General features: G+C 39.5%; 1 protein-coding gene across 2 annotated transcripts in view; it reads left to right on the top strand.

The window, feature by feature from the left end:
* Positions 1 to 26,125, top strand: part of CFAP52 (cilia and flagella associated protein 52) — a 41,625-nt gene that overhangs the window by 14,952 nt on the left and 548 nt on the right. For both annotated transcript variants that reach the window (XM_081028743.1, XM_081028744.1), the window contains 9 exons: positions 2,677 to 2,776; positions 3,671 to 3,787; positions 5,088 to 5,188; positions 8,260 to 8,430; positions 14,308 to 14,456; positions 17,277 to 17,422; positions 19,908 to 20,059; positions 21,960 to 22,062; positions 25,154 to 25,265. In XM_081028743.1, the coding sequence (XP_080884869.1) occupies positions 2,677 to 2,776; positions 3,671 to 3,787; positions 5,088 to 5,188; positions 8,260 to 8,430; positions 14,308 to 14,456; positions 17,277 to 17,422; positions 19,908 to 20,059; positions 21,960 to 22,062; positions 25,154 to 25,265 (1,151 nt within the window). The remainder of the gene's footprint in view (positions 1 to 2,676; positions 2,777 to 3,670; positions 3,788 to 5,087; positions 5,189 to 8,259; positions 8,431 to 14,307; positions 14,457 to 17,276; positions 17,423 to 19,907; positions 20,060 to 21,959; positions 22,063 to 25,153; positions 25,266 to 26,125) is intronic.

The following is a 26,125-nucleotide window of genomic DNA, read 5'->3' as shown; positions in this document are numbered from 1 at the left end:
TGTCTGCAGTTGGGGTTTTCAGAACTCATAAACCACTTTATTTGCTTGTACAGAAAGCATGGTCATTCCAATTTGGGGGAACATGTTTTCAGTCCTGGAAAAACACCTTACGTCATAATTTTCATGATTTTGTAGTCATTAAAAATTCTTTTAATCGAAAGTCTTTCAAATATGGTTATTTAAAAATTCTGTGCTTCCTACTGAAAATATTCTCCTTACCTGCTAAATTCATTGCAGGTTCTGGTTTGTTTGTTATTGATAACATGTGAGGTCTGACAATTAAGTTCGCAAACTTCTTTGCAACTATGTTGCTAACCTTTTTTGTTATCAGAGAGATTATTCATTGTGAATTTGTACCAACTGGACAAACAGTTAACCAAGTTTACTATTTGGAAGTGCTAAAATGCTTGCATGAAAAAGTTAGAACACCTGAACATTTCGCCAACAATTCATGGCTCTTGCATCACGACAATGCACCAGCTCACACGGCACTGTCTGTGAGGGAGTTTTTAGTCAGTAAACAGGTAACTGTTTTGGAACACCCTCCCTACTCACCTGATCTAGCCCCCAATGACTTCTTTCTTTACTCAAAGATAAAGGAAATATTGAAAGGCAGACATTTTGATGACATTCAGGGCATCAAGGGTAATACAATGACAGCTCTGATGGCCATTCCAGAAAAAGAGTTCCAGAATTACTTTGAAGGATGGACTAGGTGCTGGCATTGGTGCACAGCTTCCCAAGGGGAGTACTTAGAAGGTGACCATAGTGATATTCAGCAATGAGTTATGTAGCACTTTTTCTAGGATGAGTTTGGGAACTTAATTGCCAGACCTCGTATTACCTATAATCCATGCTTACAGAGTAAGAGTAATTTGCACAATTGCATAGATTCACTCACTAGTTGATGTTTTTTACGACGTGCTCTTTAGATTTCATGAAATGATAGTTTGCAAATGCCAGGAAGTTTCAAATGTTTGACTATTAGTCATATGATATCATTTTTGGTAGGGTCAGCTTTTAACCAAGCTGGAGGTCTGAAGAGAGGCCAGCATCTGTCTAACAGAAGACATTAATTTACAGATTCGCCAACCAGAGCCCTGTTTGGAGTTTAAAGTGAAGGTTAAACCTGTACAAAAGCACCTACTTTCATGTCATATATGAGTTCAAAGGTCAAAAATCTGTGAATATAGAGTTGAAGTATATGTTGGATGGGACTATCCTTTTCAGCCCATCTGTGGTTGCCCATCTGTGAGAGGCACATATTGTTGGTTGCTTTTCCAGCCAGAGTAAAGCATTTGTGCTTCTCTACATCTGTACTATTTCCTGTCTTCACCTTGTGACATGCAGCATGCATTTTGTTCCATAGCTAATGATGAGGAAGGATTTATTCAGAGGCCATGAAACTACCTGGTGGCATGAAAGCCAACCCCTAAGGAGCAAACCTTATTAGGACAGTGCTCTCATCCTAAAGCAGCTAACTACGTCCTATCCTGTCTTCAGAAGCCTGGTAACCAGGAAGCTCTTAAACTCCTTTCAGGTTTGCAGAGTGGTTTGACTAAGCTTTCATTTTATGAGGGTCTCTCTGCTCCTCAGCAGCTGCTTAAGCAATAGGGTGACCTATTGACATTCATGGACAATGTTTCTATAAGATTGAAACTTGAATTTAAGCAAAAATAAATGTTTTTTTTTAGGACAATCTGTAATTTAGGTCTGCCTTAATGTCATGTACACTGATAATTGAGAAAAATCACTCTTAAGTTAGTAAGATTTCTGATATAGCACACACACACTGTGGTGGTTCTCCATGATGGTCTCAATTTCAGGTTGTTCCATTGTATTGCCCCCCGTGAGATATCCTGCAAATTCCAATATTATAGCATCCAAATGTCAGCTACCAGGAAGGCCAAGGAAAAGCTGATTTTTTTTTTAGTTTACAAATTACATTTAAATAAACAAAATAAAACAAAACAAAAGAGAAAGTAAAAATAAAACAAACAAAAAAAGAAAGTACATTCAAAATATTCAGCACTTACAATGTACATAAGTCTGGAGGCTTAAAAAAAAGAAAAACTGTACTTGATTAATATGTTTTTAATCTTTTCTGCCTTAGGATATTAGTTGAAGTCTTTGTCATGTTGATCATATTTTCATAAAATTATTAATTCATATTAACTCAACATACAATGATTAAACATCAGGTATATGCCAAGTCTTATGTTAGACGCTGACTTGACTTTTCATTGCTTAGTCTCATTTCTCCTTCCTTGAAGACAGAACTCTCCATAATGAAGTCCTTCCTTTTAAAAAATTTCCTCACAACTCAATACCTTGAAAGAAACATACCTAATAAACTCCGGTTTTCTCTTCATTTGTTTCCTTGTTTATTTGTGTTTCTCTATATTCACACAAAGGGGGAGAGCTGGGTGGGAACCCCTGCTCTGCTGTATGTAGGCTCTGTGTTTTCTCATTTGGCAAGTGGGGGATCATAAAACCTACCCCCAGGGTGATTGTGAGAATCAAATGGAAGATCTTAAGTAGAGCAGTAGGCTATAACAAACCTTCAAAAATACCTAGTTCTCTTCAGCTTTTTCTTTAAGAGAATACATAAAACAGAGAAGATAAGAAGTGGTTGTTAAACGGATATCCATTTGATTGTGAATTTCTTTTCTATAGTGGGACAATCCGAGTATGGGAACTGGATCTCCCAAATAGAAAAATCTGGCCAACTGAGTGCCAAACAGGACAGATGAAAAGAATAGTCCTTAGTATTACAGTAAGTATTACTTTAAGTGTATCTTAAGTAACTGTTAGTACAAGTTCCTATTAACAGTACTGACTAAGGGGAGAGTGTGTGGGTGTGTGGGTGTGTCTACATGTGCCTTGGGTGGGGAGGTGAGGTCTGGAAATATGGGATATTGATTGGGGAGGCACAGGTGAGGGAGAATCTCACTTCTGGAGCTCACTTCAGAAGTTGGAGAGGAGCTGCCTAGACATAGCTCTGGATTGGTCTTATTTTACTTGGACCTGGGCTGCCCTCAGACATCAGAAACATGCCTCACCAGGAGGGAAGCAGGTTAGCCAGAAGGCACTCAGAGCCCACAACACATCCCTATGCCACTTATGCTCTTTCTGCTACTAGAAATAAAGTTTCTAACAACGAAACTCCTTGTTGAAATGCAGTCCCTTCCATAAAGAGGAATTAGTCATATGTTTTTAATGTGCATTCATGCATTCATACATATAACTTCACTCTCCATTGACTTGTTCTTCTTGTCTAATGAAGTCATTTTATGAATAGAGACTTTGGAAAATATGAGATAAAGCAAATACATATTCTCTTTGGAGGAGTACGCCTTCATCCTAGCAGCTTTTTGGAGGATTCTCAGGAGTTGGAGCCAGCAGGGTAGGCAGACTAACATCAGACACAAATAGACTTCAAGTGAAAAATGTATAGGCTACATGGAATCTAATATTTCCTCCAGTTCTGACTTTGGCCTTCAGCTGTTCTTACTCACCCTTGCGTCTGAGGAAAGAGAGGCAGCCATGCATAACTTTGTAGGTCTTCATCGGGTTTCAGAGAAAGCTCATGTCATTCCCTGACCAGGGGTTTATGGGCATCACTGAGGAAACCCAAGTCTTCAGGTTTCTTTTTCTCTCTGCCCCCCAGATGGCCACTGATGATTGCTTTTTCTACCTTGGCACCACAACTGGAGATATTCTAAAACTGAACCCTAAGACTAAACTACTGGTAGACACTGGGCCTGCAAAGGACAAATTCAGTCTGGTGAGTAGAGACCATCAGTCTGCTGTGCTGTTTTCTAGCGATTTCTTCCCTCCACTGCCAACACAGAACTTTCATTAAGAAAGAGTTTGTGGAAAAAAGAAAAAGTCTGTGATATAGCTAAGACCACACCTAAATTTTCAAGGTGCATTGACTTGTTCTCTGAACCCTCATGTCTGGTTTATATTCAGGGCAAATGTGTTCCTAGGTGTCCTCAATGAGGGAATCAGAACCACACCTTGTTTTACATCTTCAAAGCACAGGGCCTGTGGTTTAGTGATTGTAATCACATTCACCCCAGCTTTTGGGCAGCCCTGCTGCCATGTGTAAAAGAAGCATGCTCTTTGATCTACGAGACTGTATATATATATATATATTTTTTTTTTCTAATCTAATTACTAGACCTTAGATTTCAGCCTTGGATGGTGTTATAAGTCATGAGAAGACCTAGAAATTGTTGATTGTTTATATTTGCAGAATTCCTAACAATTCTGGTTAAAAGTCCAGTCAGAGACTTTGATGTTTAACCAAAATAAAAGCCTACAGTCAAAGGATAATTTTACAGAGTAAATGCTGCTATTTCCAGTACCCCCAGAAAGTTACAAGGACTGTTTCTACTCAACTTCGAATGTGAAAGCTTATGTACCTGCCTATGTCATGCCTGACACCAGAACAGATGGTTCTAACTAAACGTAGATACCTTCCATTTAGCAAATATTCCCCAAAAGCTTTGAAATATTGCACCGTGTTCCTGGGAACATGTCAGGAGCAAGTCTAGGGAGCATGTTCCTGGGAGCATGTGTGATTAAACAATCACATAACTGTTTAATAATCATAAGAATGGAAGAAAGAGTTTAGAAATAATCCCACAGGAGATCAAGATGTAGGCTAGACCTATGTTTTTTCAAATTATTTTTAGGAGAGGGATTCCAATATATTACACAGATGAAAACAAAGCAGATGAGCCTTGCCAGTTCCGATTCCTGAGACACACCTAAAGGGCTCCATAAAACACTACGTGAAAACGACTGATCTGGGTTTTTTTGTCTCCCAGCACTTGGAATCTAAGTACCTTCCCAAAAAAGATGCTGTTTGTCTTACTGTTCCTCAAACCTTTAGCACTTAAGTGCTAAAAACCTTTAGTGTTTTTACAAGGAGAATGTCTGGTGAAGCATGTTTGCTCCTTGCAGGACGTGTGGCAACATTGACATGTCCTTGGTCATGACCTTTGTGTCCGGTCATGCACTGATTCTCAATGATGAAACCAACTGGCCTTTTTCTTAATGCTTTTTCTCCCCCATAGGGAGTGTCAGCTATCAAGTGCCTGAAGATGGAGGAGTTGTTAGTGGGTTCTGGAGCTGGACTGCTGATCTTGTGTAAAAGCCCCAGCTACAAACCCCTCAAGTAAGTTCCAGGCCACACAGAGTTGGGGTGGGGAGACACCCAGCAGAGGGAAATGCGCTTAAATCTAGCAACTACCGTGTTTTCCTGAAAATAAGACCTAGCCGGACAATCAGCTCTAATGTGTCTTTTGGAACAAAAATTAACATAAGACCCAGTCTTTTATGTTATGTTATGTTATGTTATGTTATGTTATGTTATGTTATGTAATATTATATTGACTCGGTCTTATAGTAAAATAAGACCAAGTCTCATATTAATTTTTGCTCCAAAAGACACATTACACCTCAGTGTCCGGCTAGGTCTTATTTTCAGGGAAACACAGTAAGTGAGATTGGCAAAGTGAGAAGTGGGAATCATAATACATGGTGATTTCTTTGCCAATGAAAAGACAATGGCTTACGTTGAATCAAACCAAAGTAGTCCACTATTACCCAGGGGAATACTGCCCTTCTAATAATTACATATGTTTGTATTTAGCTAATACATTGAGCTATGACAGAGGAAATATGCTGTTATAAACTTACCCAACAAATAACCTCAAATATCAAACTTTCAAAATTGGTTTATTCAATGAAATCTATTATGCAATGGGTACCTATTATGTTCCAGGCACTATGCTAGTAGTTAATGCATTTGAATACAAATCTTAATACAAATAGCAAATATTACCAGATAGTTCTGTGTACCAGACACTACACTATGTACTTTTCATGGCTTATCTAATTAAAATAAAATAAAACTTTATACATCATCATTAAACGTACTTATTGAGCACCTCCTCCATCCAAACCGATGTGCTAGATGCTAGCTATTAAAAATAAAATAAGATATGGTTTTTGCTTTCTCAGAACTTACAGTCTGCTTTGGGGATAAGGTATATATGCATATATATATATATATATATACACATATATGTACATATATGAAAAAGTCATTATAACATAAGATAATATATAAGCACCTCATGGTCCAGATAAAGTAAAATATATCATGGATTTTGTAAAGAAGATCAGAGAAGGGAGTGATCTTGTTGGGATGGCAAGGTCAGGAGTGACACTTCACAGAGAGCTGAGGCAGAACTTGAACTTAGCTTCAATAAAAGCCAGATCCCCCTGGATATGTCCCATATGGCCTCTGGTAGCTCTAAGGGAGCCGGGGTAGTTGCATATGCATTGGAGGAATGAGCATCAGTTTTCTTCATTCAAACAAATCTGTACTGAGAATATGTACCAGGCACTATTCTAGGCTCTTGGGACACATTGATAAACAAAGGAAACAAAAAAGAAGAAAAAGATTCCTGCCCTCATGGAGCTTACATTCTAGCAGGAGGGAAAAGACAATAAACATGTAAAGTACACAGTGTTAAAGGGTCATGAGAACAATGGAGATAAATGGAGTAGGATGTAGAGTAGGTGTTAGGGTTTAAAGTGGGGTGGGGAAAGGTTGCAATTTTCAATTCAGTGCTCAGGATAGGTCTTATTGAGAATATATTTGGACCAGTTATGTGTTTTTATGAAGAGGAATAGGGAGCAAGCAATATAAGAACATATTGAATAGATTCTGGATACATAAAGTGATAACAGAAAATTAACCCCCTAATTTTGAACCCTTTGTTTTTAATGCACAAATGTTCCCATTTGAATGAAGATAACTAGACTCAAAACAATTACTACAAGGTTTCTGCTATAAATGTCTCCCAAATAACTCTGTGTGACTGCATAGGCTCAAACTGGATACAGTGATTTCTGCCTCCTTGGCTTTGAGAAAGCGACTCACGTGAGAAACCATGGAGACTAGAAGGGGAAGTAGTGTGTTAAAACAAACCGCTGGAGTTCAGGGGTCCCTGGCTTTGTCCCTGTATCCCTGGGATTCACCTTGTCTTCTAGGGAGCTCAGATGACAATATTTAGCCAATATTTCTTGGTTGACCCCTATGGACTCCTGTACGTTATCTCCATTATCTCTAATCTTCACTACAACCCTCTAAAGGAGGAATCATTCTGTAGCTGAGTAAAATGAGGCTCAGAGATTTCTGGCAACTTGTCCAGAGTCACAGAGCTCTAGTTAGTACAAGGGCTGGGATATGACTTAGGGTCCATCCTTTCTACATATACTGTTCTATGTCCCACCAACACATGAATCTTCATAAAATACTGCATTTCCCAAGCTGGTTCCTTGCACAAGGACACCCATTGAATTCTTATTGTCAAAACTAAATTAATTGTAGAGAAGACTGGGTTTCTAGGGCTTCGTTCTTTTATATTTTTTCTTTAAAAAGTTCATATTAAACATTTGGGGAGCAGGCGGATTTGGAAAGTGGAAAAAGATAAAATAATCCCTGAAAGTTCTGATGAAGATAGCCACGATTAACATTTTGTTTCTTCTTATCTGCGTTATTCATATAATTTTTAAAATAATTGTACTTATTTTGTATATAAAATTTTGTATTCTGATTTTTTACTTAATGCAAACATCATAAACATTTTTGATATTACAATAAAATCTTTTTAAAGTTATTATGGTAAAATACATATACATATACTCCCATAATCTTTTAAACATGATTTTAATGGCAAGGCAAATATTCTTTAAAGTTGCTGTCCCATAGAACATTTAACCATTCCATTATAAGTGAATATTTAGGATGCTTCCAACTTGCCACTCTTTTAAATAAGGTTATAATAACATCCTTTGACATAAAGGTTTTTTATCCCCCTAATTTTAGTATTATTTCACAGAAATGTAATTAATCAAGTGTTTAACTGCCATGGTCAATTGTGTTCATATGGCTGCCTGGAACATCCCCTCTATCCAAATCCTACCATGATGCACAACCTATTTCAGACTGTATTTCACTGATGAAGATTTCCCAACTATTGTAACCTATGCTTGCTTCTCCTTTTGCTGACCATGAGTACCCAGTATTGTAACTCCTGCCTTTCCAATGGTGTCCCCTCCTTAAAGGCATGTCCCAGGTCATATGCCTGATTTGTATCCTCTATAATGCTTCAATGGTTAATAAATAATTGTTGATTAAAACAATCTACTTCACCTTTTTGCTTCTCCTTAAAGGAAACTCCAGTTGCAAGGTGGCATCACTTCTATCACGCTTCGAGGAGAAGGACACCAGTTTTTTGTAGGAACAGAAGAATCACACATTTATTGTGTCAACCTCACAGATTTCAAAGAGACTCTCATTGCAACTTGTCACTTTGAAGCTGTCCAGGACATTGTCTTTCCATTGTAAGTAGAAGAGGAAAGTATTCTCACCCTTAAGAACAATAAGAACATGGAGATTTGATGCAGTGTGCAGAAAATTTAATTTTATTGATACATTTTCAATGTCTAATAGCATAATAGATCATAATAAATCATAATAGGTTATGATTTTTTTCTCCTTAAATTTTTCTAGTAGTGAATTATTTTAGTAGACTTTCTATTGCCTTCACCATACAGCTACATTAGTTTCTATAATTCAAATTTGGGCTTCTTTAGAATGTTAGTTTTTCCATTAAATCCATCATAGAAAGGATAAATAGATTGGCAACACTTTTCTACATTTTGCCAATGCTGTCTGGAAAAAGCTTAGTAGTGCCTTTTTTCAAACTTCTTTCAAGTCATTTGTTTTATACCTCTTGGATCTTCCAAATTTGGCAGACTTAATGGTGGTAGGCATAAGAGGTCTTCTGGATCTAGTTGCTGTATTTCTTGGTAAAACCCACACAAAACAAGTGAAACAACCATCAGAAGTTTGATATCAAAAAGAGCTTCAGTCATTGTTTGCCATTATTTGATTTTGAAACACATTTTGTCTTCAATGAGATTCATTCCTTGAAGTTGGTCAGACAGTTTTTGTTCTGAATTTCCTCACTATTTAGCTTGAATTTTCAAGACTCACAATCATTGTTCTACAGGTAGCAAGACTCAGTTTGAAAATCAATTCTTAAGATCATAAAATGTAGTTTTGGTTCCTGGAGTCAACATGATTAGGTTTTCCCAAATGTTTGTAATAGTGAAAATGGCTGCTGCTTCCTGTCAGGTGAATCTTTTTTGAAAATTTATTGGTCATTTCCTGTCTCACTGTTTTCTTCTTTTTCTAAGGAGATTTCTGTATAATTATTTGGTCTCAGTGCCTTTTGTAAGAGTAGATCTTTCACTATCTTTTGAAATTATTATATAGTTGTTGACCTATTCAGATTTTGTAACTTCTTTTTCCTTCCTCAGACTTGGGTGATATTGTGTTTCCCCGAAAATAAGACCTACCCTGAAAATAAGCCCCACTTAAGATCTCAGCCAGACGGATATATTTACTACATGATGACGATGTTCCAGAAGACGATGACATGAATGTAATTGGATAAATGTAGATTGTTGTACATGAAAAAATAAGACATCCCCTGAAAATAAGCCCTAATGGAGCAAAAATTAATATAAAGCCAGGTCTCATTTTCGGGAAGACACCGTAGTTTGGCTAGGTATTAAAGGAATTTTAATGATCTTTGTATTGAAGTATAACATACATACATAAGACACATAAATCATAAGTAATTCCTTCAGTGAAATACCATACCTACATGACTACCACCCTAGTCAAACAATAGAATGTTTCCATTACCCAAAAATACCCCTCCCAATTATTACCCTCACCCTCTTCCTTAAAGATAATCACTACCTATACTTCTAGCCCCATAGATTAATTTTATCTGCTTTTGAAATTTATAGAAATGGAATAATTCATTATGTACTTTGTAGGTTTTTTATTTCTCTATGGACGCATTTTTTATGTGTCCATATGTTGTTAACATCATACAGATCTTCTTATCCTTAGTAATTTTTTATCTACTTGTTTCAGTTACTGAGAGAAGGGTGTCAAAGTTTCAAGCAATGAATATAAATGTCTCCCTTAATTTTTGTCAGTCTGTTTCATATATGTTTGAAGCTCTGTTTTATATATATTGGCCAAAAAAATGTATACACATAACTTGTATTCATCTTTTGTTATTGGTATATATTGAGTATTACAATTTTAATACAGGTTTTTCCTTTCTTACAATGTATGTACCTTTTTTGGCACCCTCTGTGTGCATGTGTGTGTGTGTGTGTGTGGTCATATCTTCTGATTTATTGACATTTTTATAATTAAGTGTCTCTCTTTGTCTCTAATAATTCTCTTTGATTTGAAATCTCTTTGTACATTAATATACTCATTCCAACTTTCTTACTCTTTGTAAGATATATCTTTTTAAAAAATCTTTTTATTTTCAATATTTTTTTCAATATATTGTATCTTTATATTTAAAGTGGATCTCTTGAAACAACATACAATTTCCTTGCTTTTTTAGGCAATCTAATAACCTCTATTTTTTATTTGAAATATTTAGTCCATTTATAGTTAATGTAATTTTTGATATAGTTATAGTAAATCTTTTTTTTTACATTTTGTATGTGTACTTATTACATAAAGGGAGCCAATACAGAACTTGTCTAATAAAAAAAAAATCACTTCAGGATCAAAACATAGCTTAACCAGCAGTGCTTAGAATATAGAATTTATAATTAATTCCTTATAAATGTCTCTCTAAATAAAACAGATTATAAGCACTTATTTCCTGGCTACAAAACCAAAAACTAAACTATTGTAATGGCCAAGAAATGCCTATGAAAGTAAAAGTAAATAGGCCAATTATGATTTATGGCTCAAGCTAATAGCAAATTCTTATATTTTTAACATGATCATTGCCTCACCACATAATATTTACTATAAACCATCTATCTCACATATACATAGAAATACATACATACAAGTACACGTACTGTGTTACATTCATGCACGCCACATGCTTCTCTAGGAGCCCAGACACTGATGCACAAAGATCCTATAAGTCCACTTGCAGGGTGCAAAGAGTGAGATGCAAGTTAAGGAGTTCTGAGTGTGCTCAAAAGCCCAGGGTGCCTGTCCTCCCACCCGGAAGCCAGTTTCCATGTCCCCTGGGAGTCCTCAGCTGGAGGGGAGAGTGCGAGGTGGGGAGTGGGGGCAGAGCACATGGGCTAGCCACCATCTCACTGGATCTGGTGGCGACTCAAGCAGCAGGACATAAGTCACCAGGTGTTTCACTGCCTTTGTTCAGAAACACCCTCGCGTCTTCACGCTGACGCCAAAGCACTGAAGGATGTCTGCTCCGTGTGAGCTGCTGAGCCCGGGTGCCCGTGAAGTCTGGAGAGTCCCTCAGCCCAGACTACAGAAGAAACTTCACGCAAGTCACGTGCTGGCACACGCAGGCCAGGTGCAGGGCTGAGTAGACACAAGTCACACGAACTTAGTGCACGACCGCCAAAGAGACACTGACATGGCGAGCAGGCTGCTCCTAACAAAAATACGGATTCTCCAATTATATGTGTGTGTTTTTTAAGTTTGGGGTTTAAAAAAAAAAAAAAGTATTATTTTTAAGTGTGTTTTTCCAGGACCCATCAGCTCCAAATCAAATAGTTGTTTCAATCTGGTTGTGGAGGGCGCGCCTCACAGTGGCCCACGTGGGAATGAAACCTTGTTAAGAGCATTGCGCTCTAACCAACTGAGCTAACCGGCCGCTCCAGTTGTATTAAATCTTTGATTTTGTTATTGTTTTCTCTTATCTCATCTGTTGTTCTATTAGTTCTTTCCTGCCATCTTTTGCTTTAATCAAATGTTGTTAGCATTATATGTTAACTGCTCTATTGGCTTTCTAGCTATGTATCTTTGCATGAATTTTTTGGTGGTTGCTCTAAGGAAAACAGTATGAATATTTAACATATGAGTCTGCTTAGAGTTAATATTGAATTACTTTAAGTAAAATACAGTATAGGATTTTTGCAACAGTATATTTCCCTTAAACACACTCTTATCCTTAGTGCAATTGTTTTCATGTATACCTATTTGTTATAAACCAATCAGTTTTATATTATAACTTTTGCTTTAAGCAGTCATAAATCTTTTCAAAGAATTTAAGAGAAGAAAAGAAAAAGATAAACCTTTGTGCTTACCCACATAGTTGAGCATTTCTGATGCTCTTCATTCTTTCTTAAATATCTAAGTTGCCATCTGGTGTAATTTCCTTTCAGCCTATAGAACTTTGTTTAGCTTTTTTCTTCTTCTTTTTCTTCTTCTTTTCCTTTCTTTTTTTTTTTTTTTTTTTTGAAATATAGGTCTCTGATGAAGAATTCCCTTAGTTTTGTTTCTCTACAGATTTTATCTGGCTGATCACTGTTTATCATCAATGTTTCTGGCCTATTTAATGATAATCTTTTCTCTTTCCTGTATTGTTCAGAAAAACTGTATCTCTAAATACCTACATCCATCTCTGTTTTTATCACCTCTATCTCTAGATCACTTGCATGGGATTTTAGATGGGAGGGAGGAAGCATATGGGCATAGTGCACCATCTTGATCCAATCTGTTTTTTTCTGGAACTTAATCTTTCAGATTCTAAATTAAAGACAATCTACTACTAGAATGGCTCATTGTGGACTAGACTTGACTCTTGAGTAAGTGGACTGTCTGACAAGGGTAGGGAGAGTTTGGAAAGTTCTCTGGGTGTATTCATTCTATGATATTTGATTTTCATGAGGGCTCTATATATCTCTTTAAGAGCTCACTTTCCCCCAAGGGAGGAGCTTAGTCACTGAAGGTAGTATCCAAGTAAAATTTCTCTTATGTTAAATAAATATTACTATTTTAAGATTGGCTTGATTTGATCTCTGTTAATCAGAACTTTCTGTCAAGGAGCTCCATCTCATCTGCTGTCCTGTTTAGCACTTACTCTTTCTAAGTAACTAGTTCAGCATTATAATTTTACTCTGAGTCCCAAAGCTAAATATGTGGAAAATATCCACTTATTTTTTTATTAATTCAAAAGTGAGTAGATCTTAAAAGTAAGAGAAATGATATGTAGAAAGTTTTTGAGAGGTATTTAAATATAAATCTTAGCTTGGTCTCCACACAGACTGTAGCTAGAAATTCATACTGATGAAGCAGGTGTTTTTTAAAGATTTTTTTTTATTGGGGAAGGGGTACAGGACTTTATTGGGGAACAGTGTGTACTTCCAGGACTTTTTTCCAAGTCAAGTTGTTATCCTTTCAATCTTAGTTGTGGAGGGCGCAGTTCAGCTCCAGGTCCAGTTGCCCATTGCTAGTTGCAGGGGGCGCAGCCCACCATCCCTTGTGGGAGTCGATCCGGCAACCTTATGGTTGAGAGGATGCGCTCCAACCAACTGAGCCATCCGAGAGCTCAGCAGCAGCTCAGCTCAAGGTGCCGTGTTCAATCTTAGTTGCAGGGGACACTGCCCACCATCCCTTGTGGGACTCGAGGAATTGAACCGGCACCCTTGTGATTGAGAGCCCACTGGCCCATGTGGGAATCGAACCGGCTGCCTTCGGAGTTAGGAGCATGGAGCTCTAACCGCCTGAGCCACCAGGCTGGCCCCAAGCATGTGGTTTTTATTGTACCCTAGTATTACTCCTTTTCATATCCAAATTGGAAAAATCTGTAATTTTTTGACAACTTGGTACTTTTCATCCTATTTACAAGTTATTCTTTAAAAAAAAAAAAAAAAAAGACCCTGACAGGCCAATTAGTCTGGGATGCTCTCTTGTCCACAATCTCATATTTTTTCATAACTAAGCAAAGAAGCATTTGGGTATTGGCAAACATGAATTCTAGCAGCCTTGTCATTTTCTTCTTTGAAATTTTAATGATTGTCTACTTTACAGGAAAAGTTTTATTTAGCCTGTTTTAACATAAATATTTCACAGATGTACTTTATTTCAGGAAATGTTGCTGGGTATTCTCCAGTCTACCACGATATTGAAAGACTTTTACATTGACATTTTCTTTTTTGAGCAACTTTGCCCCAACCCTTCCTCAAAGGAAAGGACTGTAAAAGATTGTTCACAGATGATTTGTGGGCATTCAATGCCATTTACACAAGCCATCTATAAGACCATCAAAGCCTTGAGACGATTGGTGCCTAAAAGACATCCTTCCCTATATCCTTATGAAACACATTTTAGTGTCAAACAGGCATCTAAGAAATACTGCACCTTTTATGGTTGCATCTCTTATTCTTGTGGGGGCTTCTTTTCAGTGGCACTGCTGAACTATTTGCCACCTGTGCCAAGGAGGACATTAGAGTGTGGCACACGCTGTCCAACAGGGAGCTGCTGCGGATCACTGTACACAACATGACCTGCCACAGCATTGATTTCATGAGAGACGGCAAGAGCATCATTTCAGGTAACGCTGACGTCCCAAGATTCGGCTTCCGGCTCTGGCTGTGGCTGCGGGTCTTGTCATTCTCATTAAACGCTAGTCTCTCCATGTAGATAATCTGGAGCAGCCTCCCACTGTGCCCTGCCTCCTTGCTTCTAATCGAGCCTCTCTTTGGAGTTCCTTTCCAGCTGGGAGACTTTCTGAGCTAGGAAGAACCAAATACTAGTAATTTCTCTTCTCCAAATTGCCACATATAGTATGTAGCTTTCTCTCGCCCCAGGAAATGTAGTAATTCAATTACAAAATGGATTTGAGTCCTTAGTAAATATAGGGCACTGGTGTTAGCACTCCTTTTGTTGTTCAAGGGATAAACACCTGATTTGAAGTTGTACCTCAAAGGGAATTTTTTTTTAAATAAACTTTTTTTTTTTTTTAAAGATTTTATTGGGGAAGGGAAACAGGACTTTATTGGGGAAACAGTGTGTACTTCCAGGACTTTTTTCCAAGTCAAGTTGTTGTCCTTTCAATCTTAGTTATGGAGGGCGCAGCTCAGCTCCAGGTCCAGTTGCCGTTGCTAGTTGCAAGGGGCACAGCCCACCATCCCTTGCGGGAGTCAAACCGGCAACCTTGTGGTTGAGAGGATATGCTCCAATCAACTGAGCCATCCGGGAGCTCAGCAGCAGCTCAGCTCAAGGTGCCGTGTTCAATCTTAGTTGCAGGGGGCAGAGCCCACCATCCCTTGCGGGACTCGAGGAATTGAACTGACAACCTTGTGGTTGAGAGCCCAATGGCCCATGTGGGAATAGAACTGGCAGCCTTCGGAGTTAGGAGCATGGAGCTCCAACCGCCTGAGCCACTGGGCCGGCCCCAAGGGAATTTATTTTTAATTCAATTGATTATTTTATGCCAAAACATTTTAACATCAATTATAGACGTGCTGATATTCTACCTCTAAATTCTTTAGTATGCATCTCTAAAATTAATATTTTCCTATAAAACAATGGTTTCTTAATATCTTCTTAAGTTCAAGCTTAATATCTTCTTAAGTTCAAGCTACGTACAAATTTCCCCAGTGGTCACAAAGTAAATTCACTTGTTTACATCAATGAAAAGTCAAGTGGATCTTTAGATGTTTAGATCTTTAAAATGGTGATATCTGGAACCCATCTCACCCCTCTTTTCTTGGCTTTGTTTCCTACATGTTGGCTTCTCTCTTGGGCATGTTTTTTTCTCCACATAGTGGCCACCAGGAGTTCTTAGCTTACACACACATAAAGCTAACAAACACTGAGTCCTTATTACCTCCTCTTTTATAGCCTACATCCATTTGTCCCTAATGGTCCCCTCTTCAGAGTACATCCAAGTTTCCATCACTTCTCATCATCTTTGTTCCTTGTCTTAGCCACCATCATCTCTCTCCTAGATTATCCTAGTAGCTTCTTACCATGTCTCCCTGGTTCTACCCCTGCCTACTATCCATCTCCCTCAGTCTATTCTTAACACAGAAGCCAGAAATCTCTTTTTAAAGTAAAAGTCAGATCATGCCATTCCTAGGGTGCAAAGATCTTTTACTCTTAGAGAATAAAGGACAAACCCCTGCAATTGCCTACAAGGCCCTACGTGACCACACCTCTCCCTTTTCCCCCTCCTTACCTCTGACTTTGTCTCTTCCCAATTGCCCCTGCTAGCCATAACTGCTCCTTTGCTATTCCTCACACACACTGCATGCAGGGTCTTTACTCTAGCTCTTTGGTCTGCCTGGAATGTTCTTTTCCCAGCTAGCTCCACGACTTATCCCTCACCCTCTCACTTCCTCAAGTCTTTGCTGAAATGGGATCTGCCTTGAGCATCCTACTTAGAATTGCTAAAGTCAAGAGGTGACATCAAAGATGGTGTCGGCCATGTGAAGACACAGGGGAAGAACATTCCAGGCAGAGGGAACAGCAAATATAAAGGCCTTGATGAAATCAGTTGGTGTATTTGAGGACTAGAAAGAAGACCAGTGTATCTGGAGCTTAAAGGGTTAGGCTGAGATCAGAGAGTGGTCGTAGAACAGGTGTGGCTTTGGAAGTTCTTGATCAAGGAGCTAACATGGTTCTCAGATATTCACCCGGAATTCTGCACAGATCATTGATTATAGGGGAGCAAGAGTCTAAGTCCAGAGAAGAAGATGTTATAATAATTCAGGAGAGAGATGCTAGTGGCTTGGGTGAGGCTCACCCCAGTGGAGGGGTTAGGAAGTATTCAGACTTGGGATAATTTTTAACTGTAGAGCTGATGGGACTTGCTGACATATTGGATGTTGGGTTAGTCGGGTGGATGGAATAAAGAGGAATCAAGAATAACTCTGAAGTTCTTGGCTTGAGCAACTGGATAGATGGGCAAATTTTATTGAGATGAGGAAAATAGTGGGAATGGGGGAAAGAGCATCTGGTTTAAAGGTGGGGGAGGGCCAACATTTATTTGGGGATGTTAAATTATACACCCCAGGTGTGATGTCCACTAGCTAGCTGAATGTTAAAGTTTTGCAGTTCCTGGGAGAGGTGGAAGCTGGCCTCCCTCCTTCCTCCCCACCCCAACTTCTCTCTCCTGGAGTGGGGTGCTCCTGGAGGCAGCTTCACCTAAGGCAAGCCACTCATTTCCCTCAGCCAGGTATGATCAGTTTGGGGAATCAGGAGAAAGGGGGATATGATTCTTGGCAGTTGGTAGGGGACTGGCCTCTTTCTTCCATGACCACCACTGCTCCCCAATCCTGACTCTCATTAATGCTTTAGGAGAGCAACAGGCTGCAGAGAGAATATGATATACTGATTCTGCCTGCCCTTTGTTTTCCTTTCATGCCAGCGTGGGACGACGGTAAAATCCGAGCCTTCACCCCAGAGACAGGCCGGCTGCTGTATGTCATTAACAATGCCCACAGGATCGGAGTGACAGCCATCGCTACCACCAGTGACTGTAAAAGGGTCATCAGCGGCGGCGGGGAAGGGGAGGTATTGTTCTTGAAGGCAGAATCTTTGAAAAATAACCCTCAATTTAGGACAACTGCTTCATTGGAGGTCAATTACTTGATTTTTTTTTTTTTTACCTGTGCTAGGAGTCAGGAAGGACCAAATTAACATTTTGATGAAACCCTAAAATACATCGTAAAATTCTAATAATAAAAATCCACATGTAAGTCCATTTGTTCACAGAAAGGACATTTAAGATGCAGAAAGTGTTCTGTATGGAATCAAGCTGTATGAATCCAAATTGGTGTTTTGCCAGTTTTGGAATACATACTTGTTCTTTGCCTTGAAATACCATAGTTATATAAATTGTTTTTATCTTATCTTTCAAAGGAGACACTATTTTTAGAATCAATCCTTTAAACTACCCAGACATTTCGACCATTATTTTAAAATTATTACTCTCAACCTTTTTCTTCCATCATTTCGAGGCGCTTACAACATCTTTCACGCACACATTCGTCTTTGTGTCTCCTCTCCCTTACTCCCCAGCTGTTTTTCTATCCCACGGCCTTCGGCCTTCGCTTTAGCTGAGTTTGGGCCAAGCAGATTAGTGCCTGAGTGTTTGGGTTTTGCAGTCACACCGCCTTGGGCTCAGATTTCACTTCCACCACTTCCCAGCTGTGCGACCTGGGGCGTGTTCTTTTAACCTCTCTGTACTTTAGTTTCCTGTGTGTAAAGTGAAGACAACAATACTCCTATTAATGAGGTATTTTACATTGTTTTGTACTAAGTCTTCAAAACCTGGTGTGCATTTTCCCAGAGATGGAGAGTATCTCTGGATCAGCCACATTTCAGGCGCTCTATAGACAGGTCTAGCCGGAGACCATGACCTTCTCTGCCTACCACCACCTGCATGGCTTTACTCCCTTCCCTCACCCCTTCAGCCATGTTGTTGCTGACACCTCAGCATGGTTTTTGCTCCCTCAGCTTTCTGCGGCTGCTGCCTTGCTGATGCCCAAACTTGCCTTGAACCAGACCACCTTCATTCTAGGTGCCTGAACCCTGGCTGATGAGAGATTCCAAAGGAAATCACACATTATAACTTCACAGTCCTTGGCCCTGCTCAGCAATCTTTTCACAGTGTCAGCCATTCCTGCCATTCCCCACAGCTATTACAGACCTTTCCTTCCAAAACACAGTCTTCAAGGTCTTTGTAAATACTACAGATCAGGGCTGCTGGTCCGTGGGTGTGCACTGCTATGAATATAGTAGTTGCTAAAATACTCAGATACTTCCATTTTCATTGGCCAATGGCCGTTGCCTGAGTTGGGAGGACTCCAGTCCCACCCGTTTATTCCCTTCCCCCCAAGCATACCCAAACCTGGCTGAAATCCCACAACTAAAGGGCTAATAATGCCCAGTGCCTCCACAGTTCCAGTCCTGGGACTGTTTGTCTGGTACACACACCACACTACTTAGAAAAAGACCGACTGTATGTCTCCACATGTAGTGGGATTTCAAGATCGGAGATTTGTTTTCTTTGGCAATAGTCTTTATTCCATCCTGTGTCATAATGTAGGGAATTACTTGGACACCATAGAAGTGAATATAGCCCAGTTCATTTGGGATAACCTCATGCTTCCTCATCTTCTTTACTAAGAAAATCTTTTAGAATGTTTTTCTTACTGAATTTAAAGTTATTTTCCTCTTACCAGGTACAAATAAATTACTTATCCTCACACTAGTTTTTAGTCTAGTGTTCACCCAGACTATTGTGATTTCATTGTCTCATATTACTTATACAAAATAATTTCTGCTTTTCTTATTTTAATAAGTCCAACATAGTCATTATAAGAAGGTATATGCATATGACTACATTATTATGTTTTCTAGGATAGTGGTGACAGAGCATTTATCCATTACAGGACATACTAAATTGCTTTCTTTTTGCTTACCATTTTTATTACAGTTAGAGCATCATTTTGATAGTTTTGAGGTTTTGTGCGTAGGTAGTTGTATTACCTATAAATTTCATTTCAGGATAGCAAAAGTGTATTAGAAAATATTTTTATGGAAAGTGGGGGTTGAGACCCATTGATTTTTTAAATTATTAAAATTAAGCAGCTGATGTGAAAGTTTAAATACGGCTCTGAGCACCTAAGAGATTTCCTGATGGCACTGGAAATTTGAGAGCAATGCTCAGCAGAAGTGAGTGGACATGTTTCACTTGGGTTAGCAGCAGCCCTTGCATTTTTGGTTTTAGTAGCAGGCCTCTGACACATTTCTCAGCCCTGAAAGTAGAAGCAGGTGCACGATGTTTGGGATCATTTCCCTGGCTCCATGGAAGAATATTCCTGGTCTACAACTTAGCATTCCCACCCCCACTGAACTGAGAGGAGAACAGGGGAAATTAAAACAAACAAACAAAAAAGTCCAACAGAGCAGAGGTGAAAAAGATTTTGGAATTTTTTTTTATCTCGTTGAAAGTCCCAGCCTGTAGTGAGAGCCTGTGCTCTGTGGCTTTCAGGTGAGAGTGTGGCAGATAGGCTGCCAGACCCAGAAGCTAGAGGAGGCCCTGAAGGAGCATAAGTCTTCTGTGTCCTGCATTCGGGTGAAGAAGAACAATGAGGAGTGTGTCACAGCCAGCACAGATGGCACTTGCATCATTTGGGACCTTGTGTAGGTACCTGTGATGGGGAGGAGGTGGCACAAACCCAACAATGCTAGCATTTTATTGCACTTGAGAGAAGATTCAAATGAAAGGTGGAACTCTTATTTAAGGCAACAGTAAGGGATGTTCATCAGAAGCTATTCATCTCCATGACTGCTTGGGGTTTACAGACACTGGTAGAAAGGGTATTAGTTTCCAGGAAGAGCTGGATGTTAGAAGTTTCTGGACAGACAGGGAAGTCACTTTCTGGATACACAAGGTGAAGCATGACTTAACGTATACTAATTCAATTCTAAGTATTCTCCCAAACTGGAGAAAGGAAATAAATAATGCAGGCGGTTCCCCTGGTCGTTCCACGGAGTCTAGTCAAGCCCAGAGTGAGCTTGCTATGGGGGTGGCATTGGCGTAAGTTGCCCTTTCCCTCAGTTGGCCATATTCTCAGGACTCGTGTGCTGTAAGCATATTGCTATCCTCACAGAGTAACTGACTCCAACCACTGCAACCAAAGCATGTAAACTTTATTGTTGGAGTAATTCAAGGACTTTCAAGGATGATTTTTTTTTTCTTTTTTACTATAAGCATTTTTGCTGTGTGTTTTTATTTAGAATTAGGCCCTATTCCCCCAACCCTTCTCCCTGCCCAGCACCCCGCGACCCACTACCACTCCTAAGATGTCTGGCTTCTGTGAATAAATACATTAGACTTGATTAAGTACAGAGGTGAGAGGGAAAACATATAGATATAGATGACATAGATATAGATGATATAGATATAGATATAGATATAGATATAGATATAGATATAGATATAGATATAGATATAGATAGATAAATATGAAACGTTCTTGATCGGAGAAGAGAATAGGAACTAAAGACTGAGATAGAACACTTATTTAATACATTAAAAAACAAAACCCAGAGCAAGCTTCTGTCTTCTGGCTCTGTGTGTTTCTAACTTTGATGTGCGTACAAATCACCAGGGGATCCTGTCCTAATCTAGGTTTCGATTCAGTAGAGTGGTATCTGGGATGCTGCATTTGTAATGCCCCTGGGGCTGCTAGTCCCAGGACCACACTTATGGAGGTGTTAGCTTACACTTGGACTTCCCATTGGGAAAACATATAACTAGAAGGGCATGTCTATGCTTGTTTCCATGAGTGGTTTGTGACCACCTCAGTATTTTAAAGCCTCCTTGTTCTGTAGCAGGATTATTGGGTTAATTTGTGCCAAAATCTTTAAAAATGGTCAGTTCAGATACCATGTTTGAAAATTTCCATAATGAGAAGAAACTGTGCAGAAGGAGCATTATTTTAGCCAGCAGAGTCTGGCCTGGGAAATGGCAGCTCAACCACATCGTCTCTGGAAGCAGAAGCTAATTTCTACCTTTTTTGATACTTACCCTAAAGCAGTGGTTCTCAAACTATGTGCACATTAGAATCAACTAAGATGCCGATTCAAAATGCAGATATGTGGGCTTCCTCCCAAGCTACTGAATCCAAATCCCTAGAGGTTAGGCTCGATACTATCAATTTTTATAAAGCCCTTCCCCGCGCTTTGCTGCTCAGCTTGTAGAGACCTTCACTTTAAAATGGCAGCCTCAGGAACACAGTACTTTGTGTAGAAGACAACAGGTTGACTCTGTGTTCAGCCTCTCTTCCTTCCTTTTCCCTGGAACCTGAGGCTTCTTATTGAGTCCTATGCGTAGTCTTGTAGAAAGGCCCCACCCAGTATCTTCTGACTGCCCCATAGGTGCCCTGTGAGAATGCAAGTGGAGTGGGCAGAGTAAGAGGAAGTCTGCCTGGGATAAATAAATCAACCCCAATTCAAGTATGCAAATCCAGTTTGCATACTAAATAAGTTTTCTAGGGAACGGAAAGTCAGGTTTCAAGCTTTGGAATCTGTTTTTCAGACATCTTAGAAGGAGTCAGATGATCCTGGCGAACACCTTATTCCAGTGTGTTTGTTATCATCCTGAAGAGTTCCAGATCATCACCTGTGGGACAGACAGAAAGGTGAGTACTGTCGGCAAGAGTCAAGATCATTTAAAAACAATTTTTTTTTTTCAAGATCTTTTTGGTACAAGAGAAAAGCAGTGAAGTGATGTGGCCGAGGGTGCAGGCTCTGGAGTCATGCCAGTTCAGATGACGGTTTTGATATTGATCAGTGTGACTTTGGAAATGCCATGTAACTCTTTGGTGCCATCACTTCCTCATCTGTAAAATGGAATGATGATACCACTGACCTCACAGAGTTGTTGTGAAGATTAAAGGCATGCTCGTATATAATGCTAATAGCAGGGTGCCTGCACGTAGTAGGTACTCAATACACATTTGTTTTTATTTTTAGGAAATTTCTGAGGCTGGAAAGGAGTTGGCTGTGCCCAAACCAGCTGTCACTTTGACTAAATTGAAACCGATTGTCAATAGAGCTCCTCATCTCTTATCACTCTACTTCATCAATGTGTTAAAAGTCTCTTAAGGTGGAGAGTTCATGTCCATGGGTGAAGATTGGTCCAAGGGGAATGTTTCCCCTTGGAGCAAACAAGAGGCTTTAGTAGAGAGGCCATGGCGGGGCCAGGACACTAAGGTATCGTCCCCCCTGCCAGTCATATCAAATCAGCCCAATTACCTGCACATCCAGTTAATGGATTTGCTCTAATTCAGACTAGCTACAGAAAAAGTTGATGAGTTAAAAGTATACAAATAGTGTAGGAAACATACTAAACGTGCCCCTCCAAGCCCCCCCCCCCCCCCCGCCACCTCCCACCACCTCAAATAAGAATCTAGGAATGGAGCTTTTTCCTGTTTAAGCTTCCCAGGTGATTGAGAACCCGGGTAATTGAAAAGTGCCCAAAGACACTTTTGCATAAAAAGCCAAGAAATACTACCTCATCCAACTAGGATTTGCCTGACACAGACAGAATGTTGTGGGGTCTGCCTCAATTCTAGTCTCTGCACATTGGCCTTGTTAGTTTCTTTGTGCTTCATTGGCCCAAACTAGCTTAGACCTGTGTATCTCCCAACCCCGTGTTTGACCTATGGTCTAAGTGGGCTTCTTCTTAGAATAGATATTAGGGAGTTAACCACATCACTATAAATGCTTTGATATATGGTTCACAGAGTTTCTTTTTTTTTTTTAATTAATTTTATTGGGGTGACAATTGTTAGTAAATTTACATAGATTTCAGGTGTACAATTCTGTATTACATCGTCTATAAATCCCATTGTGTGTTCACCACCCAGAGTCAGTTCTCCTTCCATCACCATATATTTGATCCCCTTTACCCTCATGACCCACCCCCCACCCCCTTACCCACAGAGTTTCTACATTAGTGTGACAGCTGCCGTATTGCAGGTTTCAGTTTATGAGACTTGAAACAGTCTATTTCGCTCTTATTAGAATTTTTATCAGAATGTTTAAACCGTAAACCATAAATCTGTAACACTCTTCTAAGTGTTGGGGACATGGCAATGTCCCTGCTGTCATGGAGCTTACTCATTTTATGTATTTATTTTGGGTGGGAGGGGATGGAATTGGACAGTACACCTGTAAAGAAATATATGAATGAACAATGAGTAATAAGTGACCAAAATGAAATGAGGTGGTGAAAGTGCTGAAAAGAAAATAGAACAGGTTATATAATACTGGCTTGGGGGAAGAAAGCTAGGATGGTCAGTGAAGGCCTCCTTAAGGAGGTAACGTTTGAACTGAGACCTGAGTGACAAAAGGACCTCACCATGCTGACATCTCTGGGAAGACGATCCCAAGCAGAGGATATTCAGGAAAGTCTGAGGCTTGATAAGTCTGCCCAGGAGAGGGTCACTTTGACTTCTTAGGCCAACAAAGCATGTAGTCAAGCACAAACTACTTTTATGGGTGTACTTACTGAGAAATAAAGACGTTGCTGTGCTTTTATAGTCCTCTACATTTTCACTATGAAAACAGAACTTTATATTAAAGCAATCAAGCATCAATAGAAATTATACACACACACACACACACACACACACACAGAGGGTGCAAAAATGTATACACATTTTAAGAAAGGAAAAAGCTGTATTAAAATTCTAATAATATATACGGATAACAAAAGATGAATACAAGTCACCTTTGACTTCTGCAATTACAAAAGGTGCTCAAAGTGGTTACCATCAGTGTAATTTTAATACAGGTTTTTCCTTTCTTAAAAATGTGTATAAATTTTTTGGCACCCTCTGTATATATTTAATAGTATACACAATTTCTAGCTACATTCAGAGGAATACAGATTCCTGGCATAATGACTGGAACACAGCAAGTTTCCATTAACATGAAACCAAGAGAAAAGGGCGAAATGTATGCCCAAGTTCATATTTCTGATTGCTGGTCAAGTACTCTTGGTTTAGAAAGAAATTGTATGTTTGAATAGGCTGTATACTTTTAAGTTTCAAAGTTCAAAAAGCATAAAAGTCGTATATTCAGAGAAAATCTCCCTTCTTGAGCTCCCGTCTTCCCCCACTCCACCCCTAACCTAGTTTCCCTCCTCAGGAGAGGACCGATCTTATCAATTTGCCTGCAAACTCCACCCTGTAGAATGTTTTATTGCTTTGAGGCAGAAGAGAAGGTTGGGAATAAGGGTGGGGTGAGGGACAGGAAGGGCTGGCCCGAGACTTTGTAAGGCCCAGTCTCCAGAACTTTCCGGACTGCTCTTTCCCCAAGCTGAAGGAAGGAAATGCTTCAACCTCCCACAGGGCCTGAAGCTCCACTGGCCTGCTCCAAGGATGGAAGTGGAGAAAGCGGATGCCTTGTGGCTGTTTCCTTTTTCTTTTACAGCTTGCTTCAGACTCAATCTGCTTTGTCTCATCAAAAGCACTTTCTGTCACAGTTTGGGTTTACCAGCATATCAACAGCTCTTTAAATAGAATGCAAATTGAAAAGCCAATACTAAAAATAGTAAAATGGTTTCTCCACCCCGTTTTAGCCTATTTATAATTTCAGCCCATGTGTCACCCCACAATGCATTTTTACTACCTTCTATGTGAAGTTGAACCATCTTCTGTAAGCATGTGTGTGGATGATTCCACTGAGCTAGATTCTGCCTAATGCTTCTCTCCTGAATTCCAGATTGCTTACTGGGAAGTGTTTGATGGGTCAGTAATCAGAGAGTTGGAAGGTTCCTTGTCTGGGTCAATCAATGGTATGGATATCACACTGGAAGGAGTGTACTTTGTTACAGGTTAGTCCTGGGATGAGAACAGAAAGCCAAGCCCGACTTATTTAGATAGGAACATGGAACTCCCAGGCGGGAGGCAACTGGAAGGGACCACAGAATAGTCTAAAGGGCAATATGTTTTGATTCAGGCCTGAGCACTGCAGTCAGTGTGACTGGGAAAGTAAAATCCAGAAGTCATATTTCAGTGAGAGGAAACATTTGCCCAGGAGCCTTTGGGGCACAAAGAAAAGCTAAGCCTTACATTGCTGGCTTTTTTGTGGTAGGCCTCAACAATATAAATGGGCCTTAAATGGCCTGGGCTGTCCAGCATGTCTTGCTCTGTTATTTCCAGTTGAAGTCTAAAATGCCAGGCTTTTATTTTTTTATTTTTTATTTTTTTAAGGAGGGCGCAGCTTACAGTGGCCCACGTGGGGGATCGAACTGGCGACCTTTGTGTTATTATCACCACGCTCTAACCAGCTGAGCTAACCGGCCACCCTAAAATACCAGGCTTTTAAATCAGCATTTCCAGGGGGCATTTACCACACAACATGCCTCTTGGAACAACACCAATATCACTTCCTGCCAGTCTCTTTGATTCTTCAGGTTATTAACAAATAAATGCCCCCAATGAATTAAAGTCTTGCAACTACTTTTACTGAAAACAAGGTATAAAACCAGACATGGTGTGACCACAATCACGTACACAGATATATATGTATACCTGTACACTTATGAAAAAAAGACTGGCAGGAACTAAACCAAGATGTTACTAGTGGTTCTTTTTGGGTGATGGGATCAGGGGTGATGTCACCTCTTTTATTTCCCCCCCGAATTTTCTATAACAGATCTAGACTTTTATAATCAAGGAAAAGTGTTATTAT

This window comes from Rhinolophus hipposideros (genome assembly GCF_964194185.1).
Source record: "Rhinolophus hipposideros genome assembly, chromosome: 20".
Classification (NCBI taxonomy): Eukaryota; Metazoa; Chordata; class Mammalia; order Chiroptera; family Rhinolophidae; genus Rhinolophus; species Rhinolophus hipposideros.
This window is presented reverse-complemented; position numbering and strand designations above follow the sequence as displayed.